At 40.0% G+C, this 18723-nt stretch overlaps 1 protein-coding gene across 1 annotated transcript; it reads right to left on the reverse strand.

The window, feature by feature from the left end:
- Positions 1-2961: 2961 nt before the first annotated feature.
- On the reverse strand, positions 2962-14085 carry LOC139733944 (uncharacterized). The gene is made up of 4 exons (XM_071644757.1): positions 13896-14085; positions 10148-10467; positions 3928-4105; positions 2962-3071 (listed from the first exon to the last, which is right to left on the reverse strand). The coding sequence occupies exons 1-4, from the start codon at positions 14083-14085 to the stop codon at positions 2962-2964; spliced, it is 798 nt and encodes a 265-aa protein (XP_071500858.1).
- Positions 14086-18723: the final 4638 nt, after the last annotated feature.

The following is an 18723-nucleotide window of genomic DNA, read 5'->3' on the forward strand; positions in this document are numbered from 1 at the left end:
ATCCTCGATGAACTGTGTAAGGTTCAGCAGTTGTCGTGTGCATGATTTTCCCGGTCTGAAATCCTCCTCAATCATCAACGAACGACGTTACGCGGTTTACGAGGAGACGTTCAAACAGCTTGTACATGTGGCAGAGTAGTAGGAATGGCAGGGTCTTTGCCAGGTTTCAGTATAGCAATTTTGCTTTCCTCCACATCTCTGGGATCTTGTTGGACCTTACACATTTGTTGACCATATCAAGAAGCCGTTTGCGTGCACCGATTCAAATTCACTCATTGTGAACGTTCTTGTGAAATCTCTGGCGTCTTGTAGGGATGCAGTATAGCAGCTCTAGGAAGCCTAGCCCTCTGAAGACGGTGATTTGGATTCCCCCGACTATTCAAAATGAGTGATGGGCAACCTGATCAGCGGTGACTTGCGACTTTGGCTGTGACTCTGTGTTGTCATTTCCTAGGATGCGATGGTCTTCCACGCTTTTCTACTACTATGAGTCATATTTTTACTTTCAGTGCGCTGTTGTCACCTCTTCCGCCTTTCTTTTGTGATAGAATAAGCTACGGTTTCACCGAGCTCAGTGGTGTCATCACTAAAAGGGTCAGTGGCGTAACTACGGGGGGGGGGGGGGGGGGGGGGGCACGTGCCCCCCCCCCCATCCGCTGGTTTAAAAAAAAACAAAAAAAAACTACCAAAATGGTAATTCAAGGGTTAGCAAACTGCATTTGAAATCGACATGAAAGGATGATCAAGAAAAAAGATATTTTTCTAAGATTTCTTTTAACCATATAATTAAAGAGGTATATGTAGTAAAAACATTGTTCAAAAAGCCCGGAGACGACAAAAGATTGTGATTCAGCGTGATTCCTGGTTGGCATTTTGAATACAAGCAGGATGTGCGCAGTGTACTCAGAAAATCGGAATGGCAAAAAGAGTCGCTGCAATGTTGTGCAATGTGATGTTTGATAGGTTGTACACATTTGCTATCAAAGCTTGATCATTGATTTTGCAGTGTTGCTTTACATACTAGTCTATGTCAAAATGCCCTGTGTTGCCAATAATAAGACTTGACCTTTGCTATTTCCTAACTTTTCCATCTATATGAAACACACCCACTCACAAACACAAACAAATTAGGGGATGCTCTATATAAAGTGCAGATTTTGGACATCCTTCTCCCGCTTGGTCACTTCGACGCCCCCTCGCTGGTCATACCTCCCCCAATCAATTCGTTAACATAAACCGACACCCTTGACTACCAGTGGCGGATCCAGGGGGCGCACCGGGCGCCCCCTCCCTCCAAAGCGAAAAAAAAATGTACATGTAACTACACACGACAGTTTTTGGACGGTAAAATATCAAAATTTTCAAGCTCGCTCGCTTCGCTCGCTCGCATTTAACCGTTATATGCCATTCTCCTGATGTTACTGCCAGTAATTGCCAGCAGTTGCGCCCGGTGCGCCCCCCCCCCGAATTTCCAAAGCGAAAAAATATAGCTACAAACGGCAGTGTTGGGACTGTAATGAAATGTCAAAATTTTCAAGCTCGCTCGCTTCGCTCGCTCGCATTTAATCGTTATGCAATTCTCCTGATGTTGCTGTCAGTAATTTCCACCAGTTGCGCCCGGTGCGCCCCCTCCCCTTAATTTCCAAAGCAAAAAAAAATATAGCTACAAACGGCAGTTGGGGGGCTGTAAAATGTCAAAATTTTCAAGCTCGCTCGCTTCGCTCGCTCGCATTTAAAATCGTTATGCCATTCTCCTGATAATTACTGCCAGAAACTGCCAGCAGTTGCGCCCGGTGCAACCCCCTTAATTTCCTAAGCAAATATATATATATATATATATATATATATATATATATACATATATACGTATATACATATAAAGCTATAAACGGCAGTTTGGGGACTGTAAAATGTCAAAATTTTCAAGCTCGCTCGCATTTAATTATACAGTTATGCAATTCTGATGTTGCTGCCATGAGGTGCCCCCCCCCAATGTCTTGACCCACGGTACGCCACTGAAAAGGGTCATCCTCAAAACGCAAGATGTAATAATCATAATGCCTTAGAGTCACCGGTCCAGCCCTGAGTGTACCTTGTGCGGCAGCCACAGGGAACATTATAGCGCGACGATGATTTAACTGATTTTTCAAAAGCATCATAGTTGTCAGGAGTAGCGGGAAGATCTACTCTCTAAAAAAAAAAAAAAAAAAAATCGTGTGAAAATATTCACTCTTAAAAGAGTGAATACCAAAAAAGAGTGAATTTAGAGTGAAATTGGAGTGAATTTTGAGTGAAAATGTTCACTTTCACTCATTTTGGAGTGACCTCAGGGATCACTCGAAGATTTTAGAGTGATCCCTGAGGTCACTCTAAAACGAGTGAAAATGAACATTTTCACTCAAAATTCACTCCAATTTCACTCTAAATTCACTCTTTTTTTATTCACTCTTATAGGAGTGAATATTTTCACTCGACTTTTTTTTTAGAGAGTAGAAACGCAGAATCTAGTGTTGTGTTGGGATCGGTTAATATTTTGAGAGGTACACAATAAGAATGAATTATTGCGACACAGTTCAGTTAAATTTCCAAGAGCACTTTATTGGAGAGGTGTTTTGGAGTGGTCCTCTCTCTTATCATGCTTATAGAGCTTCGGAATCCAGGTCATGTTCTCTGCATGTTATACACCTTGTAATTCGCTTCATACATTCAATCACGAGGATTACACATTGGTTACTGGTTTAATACACAGTTGTAACACACTATGAATGGGTGAATGGGGGTGGAGTCTTCATGATTAAGAGGGGTCTTAATTGGGCAAAACTTTGGTTGTTATAGGAACAAAGGCGGGACTAATTTTATAAAGGAGGTGGTATTCTTGGTTTTGGGTTCGTACAACAATTCAAAGTTATCAATAGGGGAAGGGCAGGATGTTTGGGTTTGATGATCGTAAATTAGATGGGGCTAAATGTACTCAAGGGATGATGAAGATCGATGACTCATTGGATGAGGTGGAGAGTGTTGGTTGGGGTCATTGACTGGTGGAGGTGAACTGGCATATGGGAAGGGGTACACTGTAAAAACATCGGTGTTAGATTTAACACCACGGGTGTTAAATCTAACACCGATCAAACTTCAAAAAAGGACCACACCCACAGGTGTAGAAAATGCACTGTGATGGCGTTGAAAAGTGTTCACCTGACACTTCGTGGTGTTAATTTGACACTTTACCTGGTGTTATTTTGACACTGTACTGGTGTTGATTAAAAAATGACACCACATGGTGAATTTGATATTTGTTGGTATTAATATCAATGGTTTAACACCCGTCCAGCTTCAATAAGAGACCACACCAGCCGGTGTTACTGTGGTGTAAATTTATTTCACATTTTTTTCAAAAAACTATTATTTTAATGTAAAATTCTTGATTGTCTTGTTTAAATTAAAAATCAACAAGAAGTGCAGTTACTAAGAAACTCTTCAAAAACCAGTTTAAAATTTGGAAATGACACCTGGAGGTGTAAATTTAACACCAGAAATGAGCACCGAAAATTTAACACCAGCTCGGTGTTCGATCACTATTTAACATCGGACTTTTTGCAGTGTAGTGATAACTTTGTGTATCATTACACAACATTAGGTCACCAGGAAAGCCCTTCCAGTCGGCTTTCTTGATATTGAAACGTAGCTTGAAGTAAACAGCATGAGGAGAGATGACTGCAATGATCGTGGGACCCATAAGTCAATGTTGTGTGTGGGGAATTGGATCCAGGACAATCTTCTCGCATTGATCGACAACATTATCGGATGTGAAAATCAGGTTTGGGTTGTACCGCTGCCTCAATCGACAGCTGTTGAAAGAAGAAGGGAGCTTGGCATCATGAATGAGAGACAGTTGGTTGGAGCCTGCCCAACTCTCGACTTGCTCACCATCTTCATTAGTTTCAGCATAACCCCAATTGACATGGTGGCTGTTAAAGTCTCCGATGACAACATTGATGCGACTGCTGGTGACATCATGGGGAATGTCAAATATGATGGAAGGAGGTTTATACACCAAAGTGACAGAAAGTCCCTTGATGTTGACGGTAATGGCTTCAATGTCATCCTTTATCAGAAATAGATATCTTGTCGGCAGACAGCCCATTGGAAAAGAAGACGGCACTTCCATACTGGTCATGCGGCCTCTCGGTAATAAGGGTCATACCTGAGATGCGAGGAAGTACAGAGGATTTTATCACATTTATGCTTGGTGCACAGATCTACCAGAAGATCTTGCTTGACGTCAGTCAGTCCTTCGAAGTTCGATGATATCATACTCAAGGTCGGCTGTTGCGACACGGATTGTCGCCCCTACACGGATTGTCGCCTCCTGCTCGGGGCGACAATCCGTGACGGGCGCTGGCGGCACGGATTGTCGCCCCCATCACGGATTGTCGCCTGGCGACAATCCGTGACGCTTTTGCAGTTCCCAGTTTTTGACCTCGAAGGCGACAATCCGTGTAGGCAAAAAATTTGTTGCGACACGGATTGTCGCCCCGTCACGGATTGTCGCCCCGGGCTCGGGGTGGTTCCTCCGGTGTTAAGCTTTGGTGGGATGGGTATGACTGGTAAGTTATGCGTATGTGTGTGTGTGTGTGTGTGTGTGCGTGTGTATTGTGAGCTGCATGATATGTGATGTGTATGATTTGTTGTGTGTGTGTGTGTGTGTGTGTGTGAAAGTATGTGTGTTTGGAGTATAACAATACAATATGTAGGAACTGTGCATGTGTGGTGGTTGTATAGCGGTAGTGGTTTGTTTGTCTGTGTGTATACGTGTGCCTGTATGCTTGCGTGTGTATGTGGAATATAGTGGCGCTACTGTGGCAATACAAACGCCTTCAGAGTGTATGAGCACGTGTTTAAAGAATTCACACCAGCGTTGATCTAAAAATAGTATGGGTGTGTCAGCCAATATCAGCGGTGAGGCGGGCTAGGCGAGGGAGAGACCGAGAGAAAATACATACGAGGGAGGTACCCTCCCCAAATGTTAGTTGTCTTTGTTCATTTTTCACTGCAGTCATTTTCTTCCATCAGTCTTATAAACTAGAACGTCCATACCACTATTCTTTGTCCCAGTTGGCATGCTCTATGCATGAGCGAATAATTTCCACACGCCGTAAAAAAATTGTCAATCGTTAGTTGATTTTAGCACAAACGAACTGCCATTGCACACCGCTAATACATGCGTAATACAAACAAACACCAACAAACACTCAAACAAATCTTCATAATGCAAATAAACCAACTCAACACTTTTTTCCTTGATATTTATTGATTTTATTCAAATCATTCATAAATCCACCCATTCTTGGTGTAACATGAACAAAAAAAAAGTTACAAATGGCAATTCGAAACACAAGTAAATCCATTTGTCAATTTATACCACAAATAATCTCACTTCAACATAGATAACTCGATTATAGACCAACCCTACTAATAATTTCTTCACGAGAAAGTTTTGACATGTATGGCCCTACCAAACCTATATTCCTTGAATATATTGGTTTGGATCATGTAACACCTTCTTACTTACAAGGGCTTATACATAAAAAACACAAATACATTACACAAATCTAGAATGAAATCAGTCATAAAAAAACCCGACCACCCCCTCCTGAGCGTTCTGACGAATGAGCCTTCAGAATAACAAACGTTTGCAATAACGAAATGTAACCCCCTTCCCACATACTGACGCACACCCGAACCGATACCACATTCCTTCCTGATGAAACGATTTCCCAATGTTGATGAATAAGACATAATGGACCGTATGCAGAAAAGCAGCATCCGCCCGCACGCAAGCTCCACTCCGAATTCATATACAAATCTGCCAAACAAACTCATCAAATTCAAAGCTGCTGATAAAATCAATATCAACGTTTATGCCAGCAACAGCTTACTAGGTATCCCTCCCCACGCGCAGCTAAAAAACACATACGCAAAAAACTGACATAATAAACACATTCGTCCATCACACACACACACACACACACACACACACACACACACGCACAAACGGACACTAAATTATCATGTGCACGCGCACATACACACTTCCTTGAAACCTCACCATGACTTTTTACAAGGCATGTTTGCATGGATGTAGCCATGTAAGTTATGTGTTAGTATTTCAATGAATATGTCCAGAACGATATTACCTAGCAAAATGTGCTTCGAGGGCGGGCGATAATCCGTGCCGCCAGCCCTCGTCACGGATTGTCGCCAGGTGACAATCCGTGACGGGGGCGACAATCCGTGCCGCCAACGCCCGTCACGGATTGTCGCCCCGAGCAGGAGGCGACAATCCGTGTAGGGGCGACAATCCGTGTCGCAACAGTCGGCCCTGACAAGGGCCCGTGCTTGCGACCTCGGCAGTTCTATAGCCCTTTTTACACTTGTGTTTCTTAACCCCGTACTTTTTCTGACCCAGGACTATCGTTAGTCCCGTTCCAATTTTTTCAGCTTTTTACACTCGCCTATTAGTCCCGTACTAAGCTCTTGTCCGGGGCTAAGGAGAAAATTGACCTATTTACACTCGTATTTCTTAGTCCGGTACTTTCCAAACCACATGAATATTCATGAGTACGCTGTGTACTGTACATGTACACGCACGCACCGGCAGCACTTGATTACCTTGTTTCTGATTGGTCAGTGAGGGTCGGACTTCGTCTCCGTCGCTTAGCCCAGGATTATTTTTTCGTTCTGTTTACACTCACTTGCTTGGCACCGCAATTGCGGTGCTAACCCTGCTATTTTGCAGGGCCAAATAGTACGGGATTATCGGTGGGGCTAGCCCACTTTGGCAAAAACGAGTGTAAACAGAAAATGGGCTAAGGATAGTTGGTGGGGCTGAGGCTAGCCCCACCGTTGGTACGGGACTAAGCAAAAATTTACAAGTGTAAAAAGCCCCTAAGATCTTATTGAGTCAAGATAATGATGCCGGATAACGTTGATAGCGTAGAGGGCATGGTTGAACTAATCGCAAGTGAAAACACCTGAAAGGGACCGCAACGTCATTCCCCTATCAAATACTAATGATCATTATAATTAACCCGTTGAGGACGGTTTGATTTGGGCTACAACACGTATCTACTCGTAATGATAACGGTTATAGCAATTACATCATTAATCTTAAATCATCATCATTGTCATTGATGTACAACGTATTATCAATAGTGTTTTGCTATGTTTGGCAAAAAACGAAGATATATGGGGTGCAGAGGGGCAACTTATCCCGACTGCTTAAAAGTGTACTCGGTCTTTTGTCTGTCTCGTTCGGGAACAGAGCAGAAAATGAATAGAAAGAGTAGCTTGTTTTGTTTGTTCTCTTTTTATGTGCAAGCGTTCAAACGGACAGAAAAAAAAATCCCTTCACTTTTTTTTTTTTGCTTGTCACAGTACGCACAATGTTGTTGTTGATATAAACTTTCAGGATTGGTCCAACAAATCACACGGTAATACTTGGGAGAATTATCGGGAAAGTTCAGAAATAAGCACAAGGTTGCTTGGGATTTGCATCGCGATGCTGATTGCGATTATTGGTGGGATTTTTGTGTTCACACGAGCAAACAATCTCGAGATTTGTAACCCACTAATGGTTGTAACTAGTGCCTACATGTAAATCCCACTAAAGTGCATGGAACAACAAACACGTAATCAAAAACAAGAAAAGCAACAACAACCGAAAGAAGAAATAAAATGCTAAATAAAGTACCCATTCCAACTTGAGTGTTATACAAAGGCCAAATCATTTGCATTGCCATTTCGACGCGATTTCTGTGAAATCTACTACGAATAATCGCAAAAATAATAGAAAGCCCTATTCCCTATTTCAGAGGGACTCTTTCGCATTTGTCTCGCCTTTCAGCTTTTTGTTGTTTGCTGAGTCTTTTGTTCGTGTTCTAAGACAACGCATTAATTGGTAAAATTACGAAAAGAGTAATAGTATAGAGATTAACACGCACGATCGAGCAAATAATGACCTTCTCTGGATTATTATCTTACCTTTCATTTTAGCAGCATTCCATTTGAGCCACGTGACGTCATCAGCTCGAGAGAAAATAACTTTTAATCCGACTGACTCAAACATTTTCAAAAAATCGTCTGCGCAAATCCAGTCGGTTTGTTCATGTTCATAGTCCTATAGAGAAAGACAGAATTCAGTGAGAAAATGGAAATGCATGTTCGAGATTAAAACATCACAAAGCGAGTACGTTTATTCAAATTCAGTTCAAGACCCTTTGAACTTCTTGTCAAACGTATATTGAGTAGTTTTGACGGATGTTGTACATATTGAATATATGTTTTTGGTAACTTTGTCTAACCCGTTCCTTTCAGCATGTTCGGAGTACTCTTGATATCATCGGAGAGATTTTTGTATAATTCACACAAAGAACACACATTTTAATTAGAATAGTGGTGTACTATTGGCTACATCGAATGAAATCTAAAATGCCTGTCCTAACAGTGATTGTTGAGGCTTTTTTGCTTATGCTGAGAAATATGTGGTAGAAGCTGGCCGTTCCCCAATGGAACAGTCATAGTGTTGCCACATTAGTAAAACACACTGTGATTCACAGTGTAAAACACATTGTGATATGTCACACCCTGGGTACTTATAAAATTGGGACACGTGGTCATGCTGTGTTATTATCACACTGGGGAACAGGGTGGATACTGTGGTAGGTAACACAGTATGACAACCTAAGGTGTCCCATACTGTGTTATCTACCACAGTCTTCACTCTGTGATGAAAACCACAATCGAAAAAAAGGGCAATCAATAGCCATATACATGTATACCAGAATTTACCTAATAGGCGAGCGATGAATTCCAGGACAAACATGTCCCTACCCTGACCAGTCCTTCTCCTAATAAATAACCACAAACAACTAATACGGTGTACTACCATCCTAGTCCTAAATTGATCCATGATAGTCATCCTTTTCCTAGTTAGTCATCGGATGTATCCGTACACACACACACACACACACACATATATATATATATATATATATATATATATATGTATATATAGTCACAACAGAGGAATGCAGGGAATGCATTAATAGCCAATCTTGATTTAATGAATAATCCGAATTTTCGAGGATCCTTCCTCTTCTTCAGGGATGACCACAATATATATATATATACATGTACATATATATTAATATATATATATATATATATATATATATATATATATCGATAGGCCATCTATTCGTAATACATTAAGGCATGAAATTGATAGACAAGAAATGAAACTACACTTTCATGACAAAATTTACGACACTTGGAATATCATAACATAATTACACAATCTTCGATAAAGTTCAAAGTAAGTCCCATCATAAATACTCTAATTTGGGAAGTCTTTCCTGTATTTTCTAAATTTTTGATTGCTTTTTATGAATATTCATCAGCTTTGTAAAAATCTGTGCCCCTAGGCTACCACAGGGTTACCACAGGAGTACACCACAGAAATACTACATGAAGTATCACATACTGTACCTCAGCACTCCCACTTAATAGCTAATACTGTAGGAGTATAGGCCAGGTTAAATACTGCTTAAATCAATTTTTATATTCACATCTTAGCTCATCGATCAATTACATTTTGGAATATGTGTGTGGTTTGTTTGTTTGTTTTTTTTATTCCAGTTGGTACTGCTGCGTGATACTCCTGTGAGGTCTGCTGTGTTGTACATTGTATGACTAGTGATAGTCCTGTGGTATAGTATACAAAGAAAAAAAAAACAACCACAAGAATACCCAAGATACAAAGATAATATTTTTCTGTGATACTTCTTTCCGTATTTTGTGCGGTTTTGTCTTATTGTGTTATTGCTGTGTGGTATTAAGTAATTGCTATGAGCTACTGCCTCGTGATATACTGTACTATTTGGTTTGGCTTTTTTTTCTTCTTTTTTTTTCTTCTTCTGATGAAGTCTGCCTCCTTTAATAGGCCGAAGATTTTTGCAGACTGTGCTATTTACATTATAATACAGTTTATTTCAGATGTTTATAAGCACGTAACAAACAGTGTATGCATATGTTTTTTTTAATGTTTTTATAGGATGAAATATTCGGTTGAATTTTGAAAACATACCGTGAGATACGGCCCCCATTTCGGGTGAGCTCGCAACCACGTATCGCCCGTCTCTCCGTATTTACAACTCTTGCTGGCTATCTGGCTCTGGAGGTTAAACCAGAGGAGGAACCGCCCTCCTGGTTTCAGGCAGCGGAAAACATTCTGCAGAACTCTTTGCTGATCTTTGCACCAGTGCAGCACGCAAAGGCAGATGATCTTGTCGAATTTCTCCTCCCATCCCTGACCGAAGGAATGTGCGTCAGCGACGACAAAGTCGACATTTGGGGCTGCGTGTTTCTGGTTGGCCACAGAAATCATACCTGGAGATAGGTCGATTCCTTTGGGATGAGGAAGATACAAAGGAACATAGATAATGCGTTAACCACAAAGCCGGCGCCAGGTTTTCAACAGTGTATGTCTGTGTGTGTGTCAACGGCGTAAATCCGTACTGAGGAGTGGGGGGGGGGGGTGATCGGATAGTCACCATCACCACGATTACAAGCCCATAAGCGGACCGACGCAGCCTTAGGGGGGGGGGGGGGCTTAGTGAAGCTTGGTGCCCCCCCCCCCACACACACACACACTCACACACACTTTTTTTCTTTGTGCTCGTCAGCCGACTTTCGGCGGAAAATCAGACCTTAAAGTACGAAGACCTTTTTGTTTTTTGAAATACCTGTGCGAGGAGGCGGTGCATGATCTTTGCGCGTTTTGTCGACTTGAAACAGTCAATATTGTAAATTGATTTTGCAATAACATGGTATCATAAATAGACTTCTTGTATGTATTCTTACACTGAATATTATCAGGAGAATGGCATTACGATGAAATGCGTGCGAGTGGAGCGAGCGAGTTTGAAAAGTTTGACATTTTACAGTCCCCAAACTGCCGTTTGTAGCTATACTATAAGATTTCTTGGGAACAAATGTACCTTACATGCTATTATGGTGAAATAACTTTTACATGAAATGCAAACAAATTAACACAGACTTAAAAACATTAAATAATAATGATTAGCAGCACCAATAATAATATACCGATAGTAAGAATATGAGAGAAACATGAACAGCTGAGTAGTGGAACAGAAGACCCTATTGTCTGATGATAATAATAATTTTGATACCAAGCTAGCACAGAAAATACCAACCACAACAGCAACAACCATCATGAAAATACCCATTCAGCTTTCAAATAAGAATAAAACAAAAAACAGACAGACAGACAAAAAAGCACCATGGTGAAAATATTATGCATACACTGATACAGGACATGTGAGACATGTTCAGCTCTCACTGAACTCTCACATGTCTTCACCATACACCAGGCAAGGAGGCAAGTTATATCACCAAGATTAGGTCATATAGTAGTCTCCATCATGACCACTCTCTTGTAGATTCGAGCCCTCCTGCCTCAATCTACCCCCAGCATACAACAGAAAACATTCAAATAGTGTTTTCATCCCCTGGAGAACTAAAATTGCTCACAAAAATATGTTAGTGGGACCAGAAAAAACATGTCTTGGCGGATGTACACAAGTTTCCCAAAAAATATGATTAGAAAACCAACATGAGCGAACAATGGAGTGATACATCAGACTAAAGAAAAAACACAAAATCTTCTGATCTACAGGTGAATTTTGTCAGCACTAGTCAGGATTTACACTTTACATTGCGTCGAAATTTGATTAAGACAAGAACAAACAATGGCTATTGTTAAACAGTTACATTGTCAAAAAGCAACTTCTTCTAGGCCGATTTTCAAAATTTTTGTATCTATCGAGAGCTGAATTCTTAGACTAGCAGGTCCCAAGAGTATATGTCGTGTGAGCCTGCGTAAAGAATGTAAAACCCTCATACACGTCCTTGTGAACTCACACAAGTCAGCTGGCCTGTACATATTCCTAACGATAGAGGGCCAAATAACCGCGGCCCCGAGGATCGAACATCAAACAGCAGTGATAACGATCAGACTGACCTCGTTACGTAAGAGGTCGTTTACTTGTTCGTTGGGGCACTGATCCCTTGTAATCCCGTGTTGAGTGATAGGGAAAACCCTCAGGGCAGAGTGCCCACTCCTTTTTGTCTCACCTCCCTGGATGTTCTGAGTACACTGCGCACATCCTGCTCATATTCAGAATGCCAACAAGGAATCACGCTGAATCACAATCTTTTGTCGGCTCCGGGCTTTTCGAACAATGTTCCACACTATATACCTCTTTAATTAGGGTTAAAAGAAGTCTTAGAAAAATATCTTATTTCGTGATCACCCTTTCATGTCGATTTCGAAAGCAGTTTACTAACCCTTGAATTACTTTTTTTTTTACTGGCGGATTAGGGGGGGGGGGGTCGCGTGCTCCCCGTGCGCCCCCCCCCATCCCCCATCTTCCCCCCCCCCCGTAGTTACCCCACTGAGTAAAATATTAGGAAAATCGTCAATCTCAAAAGTGTACAAAGTTTATGGAAAGGGATCCAGTAGCCGAGCTTTTGCATGTTTATGATTACAATTCAACGATTTGGTGCATAGTTCTGGCGGTATTTGGACAATTTTCCATAAAGACAGTTCGAGATTTGTCTTCATCTAGGGAATGATTTGTCCGCCCCAACACTAGCGTAGGGGCGGGGCAAATGCCCCTTTGCACCTCCCCCCATAGATTCCATCCCTGGGTATGCCCATAGATATATCCTGACTGAGTCATCAGAGCCATCATTGTTTCAGGAAAGATTCAGGAAACGGGATGGTCCCCAGTTGCTCACGTCATAACATAGACCTACACTATTTAACGTTGTCAACGTCTGGACCATAACTTATGTAGATATTACTTTCTTCGCGAGCGAGCGCTTGAGAAAGTATACATAATAATAATAATAATAATTAGACAAATTTGTATAGCGCAGCTACTATGTAAATATACTCTACTGCGCTGTGATGTAACAGAGCTCCTGTCACTGATTAGACACACGCAAAATAAATAACAAATTAATCAAAGGCTTCTGAAAAAAGATGGTTATCCTACAAGATAGAATACTTTTCAGCTCTGTTACCTGCCTGAAGGCGGGCGTACTACGGACGTCATGCAATATGCCAAAATTGATACAATCACATTTCTGCTTCCTCCATTTTTCCCTCAAATTTCAGGGGGGGGGGATGATTGTACAGGCCATCCCCCCCCTCCTCCGTTTTGGGGGGGGGGGGAATTCATCCCCCCATCACCCTGGGATTTACGCCAATGGTGTGTGTGTGTGTGTGTGTGTGTGTCGGGGGGGGGGTGCAGTTTATATTTTTAGTGCCACATCCGGGTTTCATCAGCTAACAAGCCATAACAAACAAACAAACAGACAAACAAAACAAAACAAAACAAAAAACAACGTATTTATACATTGGTATTGTACGTCCCATGTTAATAGGAAAAGGCTTTAGGTAACCTGTCACAAAGAAAGGAAAATCAAACAAACAAAAACGAAAAACAAACTGCACACAGATTCGTGTACAGTGAGATGAAGTGAATATTCCGATTTATTGTGAGCAGTGGGGGCAAGGGTAACGTAGAGGGTAGACTAAATTTTAATAATTTCAATTGGCAAATCACACAGGAACACTGTAAAACGCTAAAATACGGTGATAATAATCCATGCAACTTTATTCATTCATTATTTCTTTTTCGATTTAATTTTCTAAACCTTCGAAACCAAAGAGTACAATCGATGCGCGAGACAGAGTACAATATTATATAGGATCAAAATGTTTAGCACGTACGACGTGCACATACCTGTGACGGATTTGACACGTGTTGCGATCTCCCCGCACGCCGTCCCCGTTCCGCACCCGACTTCGAGCACCTCGTCGCTGTGGCTGAAGTCGAAATCTTTAAACACGTGCTTCCTCATATCACTCTGAAGACCGCCATTTTCGCTGGCTTCCAGGTACGTGTGGGCACCGGCGGCATCCCAAGAATTCATTGCGACTTGTGAAGAGTGGACCACCTTCTCTTTCGACCGAAGTACTTCGAATTTAGTAACACGAACACCAACGTAAGTTGGCTCCTTATTCAGCTCCTTTTCAGCTACTTATTCACCTATATTCTATTTCTTTATCGTTATTTATGCAGATCGTGATGCGCCGTCCTCAAACCGACTGTCGTAAATGTCGAAAAATATATCAGATTTCAATCAACTTCCGAGGGAAATATCCTGATTAATCCGGAGTGCAATGAACGGGATGGATGGTGAGGCGATGATGACTGACGTGGTGGCAGCGCACGCGGCTGATATACTTACCAAAGAGTATTATAGAAGCGCACGCAGTGCGCTAAGAGAGTCTACTCTCGCGATTTTGCGTAGTAGGCTCATGGGCAGGTTTTGGCGCCATTTTAGGAAGCAAATCGCTCGACAGTGGGCGTATTTTTACGTGACCCTCTCTGGAGAGGTATCTGTCTTTCTTTCATTTTCTCCTTTTCATGGAGACATACAGGGTAAAAGAAGTATTTCGGACCTCATTACGACATTTAAAAGTATCATTTCCTCCTAAGAACGAAATATAAACGAAGAATTTCCTTTGATTATCCAATCTGTGGTCTTTCAAGGTTGAGGTAACTAATAACTTCATGATAATTATAGGGAGTTTATTATCCAAACCACAGTGTTTGACATGCATGAGATTGCTCACAGCTTCAGAGCCTCCTTCCCCCTCTCTCTCTCTCCCTCTCTCTCTCTGTATATATATATAATATATCCTTCTCTCTTTCTCTCTCTCTCTCTCTCCATAGATCTTTCTCTCAACTCTTCTCGTGGTTAACGATGTACGCTAAAATACAATGACTTTCCCCTGAACAACGAATACAAATCATTGTAAGCGGTCAATAAAATTATTTCTCTCGTAACATTTACAGAAAAGCTGCAGAACACTTATTTCTTCTTTTGTAGGGTTATCTTAAATCTTCATATATACACGGTATTTATTTTTGGGTGGGGGGGGGGGTACCGTGGATAGGGTAAGAATGACTTCTTGATACGCTTTGTGAGCTATCACTGTGTTGGCACTTTTGAAATTTATGAATCGTGTGTCTTTTCTTTTGTACTGATCATAATCATAGACATGAACTTGGGTCGCTGTGTATATTTTCAATGACAAGCATGTCAAATTTCACATAATTTTAGTGCTTTCTGTTGAAAATATGAAAACAAATTTGAATTTGAATTAACATGGACCAAACGAGTGAGCGATTATTATTTTAGTATCCATTATTTAGTATGATGCTCTGACATGGGCAGAACAGCCCTTTTGGCTGAATCATAATTATGCCGTCCTGAAGTAAATGGAATCAATGAAATGAAATGAAAGTGTATTGTTATCAACATTATTCTTCTTAGTAGGCTCTATTATCTTTTTGACAGCAGTTTTCAGGACAAATTACATGATTCTTTTAGCATATGTCACGTAAATATACGATCGTTTCCTAAAAATATCAGTAATCTTAGCTCACTTTTTGATATATACGTTGAATTTCAAATTTGATATCATTGCACTGTCAGAAGTTTGGAATGTTTCCGATACAGATATTTTCTCTTTAAACGGTTATAGTCTTGAAGCCAAATGCCGAGATAGTGGATTAAGGGGAGGTGGTGTGGGAGCTTACATTAATTCTGCACTGAAATATAACCTGTTGAATCATAGAGTTATGTTTGCAGAAAGTTTATGGATAGAAATTAACATAGAGCGCAAAATTGTAGTGGGCATTATCTATCGTAAACCAAATACAGATATGGACCAATTCCAGAATAGCTTGTTGAGTGTTCTTGATTATTTGTCAGTTGACAAGTCGAATGTCATATTAGTTGGTGACTTCATTGTGAATTTAATACCAACAAGTTTAGATGGTAAAGCTGTCAAATTATTGACCTCCCTGGAGAGCATAGGTTTACATCAAATAATCGCATCTCCCACCAGAGTGACTAGGGACAGCTCTACTCTTATTGATCACATATATACCAACATCTCTCAATTCAGAATGCACTCAGGGATCATAGAAACTGATTTAAGCGATCATTTTCCTGTTTTTGTCGTTTTTGAACATTTTTCCAGTGAAAGCAAGAAAAGCCCAACTAAAAGGACTACACGGTCATATAGAAACTATGATGATGCTTCATTCTGTGAGGATTTGGGCAAAGTAGAATGGAGTTTATAGATGTAGTAATGTTAACATTGCTTACTTGACATTCTATCAATTTCTGACAGACATATGTGACAAGCATGCGCCGATTCAAAATGTTTTAATAGGCAAAAAGAGAAACTCCCCTAGAAAACCATGGGTGACTTCAGCAATCTTAAAATCTATCAACAAAAAACATAAGTTATATAAGGCATGCAAGGCACTCTTTGAAGGAATTCATACCGCAAAGTATAAAAGATACAGAAATACTCTTGGAACTGTTTTGAAAAATGCAAAGAGAATGTATTACAGTAATTTATTTCATGAGCATAAGAATGATACTAACAAAACCTGGAAAACCGTCGATGAATTACTAAATGGCGGAAATAGAGGTAAAAAGAATACTGAAGTGGATAAATTGGTAACAAATACTGATGGAGTAGAAAGGATTATCACAACAGAAAAAAGATATAGCTGAGACCTTCAATGACTTTTTCGTGAACATTGGCCCAAAGTTAGCAGAAGTGATTCCAGCAGAGAGTGGAAATCATAATATGGAATATCTCTCATTGAGAAATGAAAAATCATTATTTTGGGCACCAGTTACACCTGGGGAAATCTGCAATTACTTCCAGGCATTGGATAAAAGGAAAGCACATGGTTTTGACAATATACCAATACGTTTGGTAAAGGAATCAGCGCATCTAATTTCTGAGCCACTGGCTTATATCTTCAATTTGTCACTCGAAAATGGAGTTTTCCCAGATGCTCTGAAAATAGCAAAAGTTACTCCAATTTACAAGAAAGGTTCTAGGGAAGAACCGGGCAATTACAGACCAATTTCAGTATTGCCAGTAATTGCTAAGATTTTTGAAAAAATTGTCAACAAGCGGTTGGTGGATTTTTTGGACACACACAGTATTTTATACAAACATCAATACGGTTTCCGTAAAAAATACAGTACTAAGCTCTCTGTAATCAACCTTGTGAATTCACTTCTAACGTCTATCGATAAAGGTAAACACACTATTGGTGTATTTATTGATTTCCAAAAGGCCTTCGACACAATAAACCACAAGATCCTCTTAAGCAAGTTGAGTTTTTATGGCATTCGCGGCAAACTTTTACAATGGTTTCAGAGTTATCTTGCAAATCGATCACAAGTGATATGTTACAAGGAAACAGTCAGTAGTCCGAATACCTTAAAGCGTGGTGTACCACAAGGATCAGTTCTCGGGCCAACGCTCTTTTTAACATATATAAACGACCTACGAAATTCAACTTCATTTTTTAATTTTAGACTATTTGCTGACGATTCAAATATATTTCATACATTCAATATTGGCCAGAGGGAAGTTGACATGGGGATTATCAATCTGCATTTAGGGAAAATTCAAGACTGGTGCAATTCTAATAAAGTGAAAATTAATTTGAAAAAGACAAATTATATGATTATAAAAAGTAAAAAATGGGAAGTTACAGTAAAAGGAACAATGAAACTATCAGATAATGTCATTAGTAGAGTGAATGAGGCATCTTTTGTTGGAATATGCATTGACTTGGAAAAGTCACATACAAGCTGTAAATAAATGTGTAAGACGGAAGGTTGGTATTCTGTTTAAATTACGACACTGTGTCCCCCAACATACACTTATTCTACTTTACAAATCCTTTATCCAATCCAACATAACATATGGAATTGAAGTGTGGGGGAGTACATGCAAATCTTATCTAAACTGCCTTCGTCTTAGTCAGAAAATGGCCATGCGAGCTATCACTTTCAGTCCACTCAGAACACCTTCTGATCCCCTATTTCAAAAACTGGGAGTAATGGATGTATTTGAACTGCATAGACTTTACATCTGTACATTTATATTTGATTCATCAAAGGGAAATATGCCACATGATCTAGTAGAATATTGTCAAAACATCGAACATTCTTATTCAACAAGGGGTAAAAAAAGAAGGCTTGCTTTATCTACCAAAATGAAAAACTATGTATGGCCAACTCTCACTTTATTATAGAGTGAAATTGTGGAATGCTTTGCCAAAAAAAAAAAATAAGGAGTATCAATACCAGGAAAAATTTCCGAAGTAATTTAGCAAAACACATTAAATCTGTATAGACAATGGTACTACAAATTAATAATGTTATAACAGTATTTTTAAATGTATTTCAATAGTTCATTATGTAATACGTGTTTAAAAGGACCAACACCTACTATATAGCACCTGTGCGTCCTCTTGGATCTTTTAGCAATCTCATTGTGTACAACATTGCCATATTGTAGCTCTTTTTTTAGATTAATAGTTTTAGATTACATAATCATTCATTATTTTATATTATAGATTATATTCAATATGTTTTGTTTAGATCGCTTAGACTGTTACATGTAGTATGTATTAATATTGATGTATAAACATGTATTCAAACTTTCCTGTACATATG

The sequence above is a fragment of the Diadema antillarum genome, unplaced genomic scaffold (assembly GCF_040938485.1).
Source record: "Diadema antillarum isolate AM-2024a unplaced genomic scaffold, OU_Dant_1.0 seq00000506_RagTag, whole genome shotgun sequence".
NCBI lineage: Eukaryota > Metazoa > Echinodermata > Echinoidea > Diadematoida > Diadematidae > Diadema > Diadema antillarum.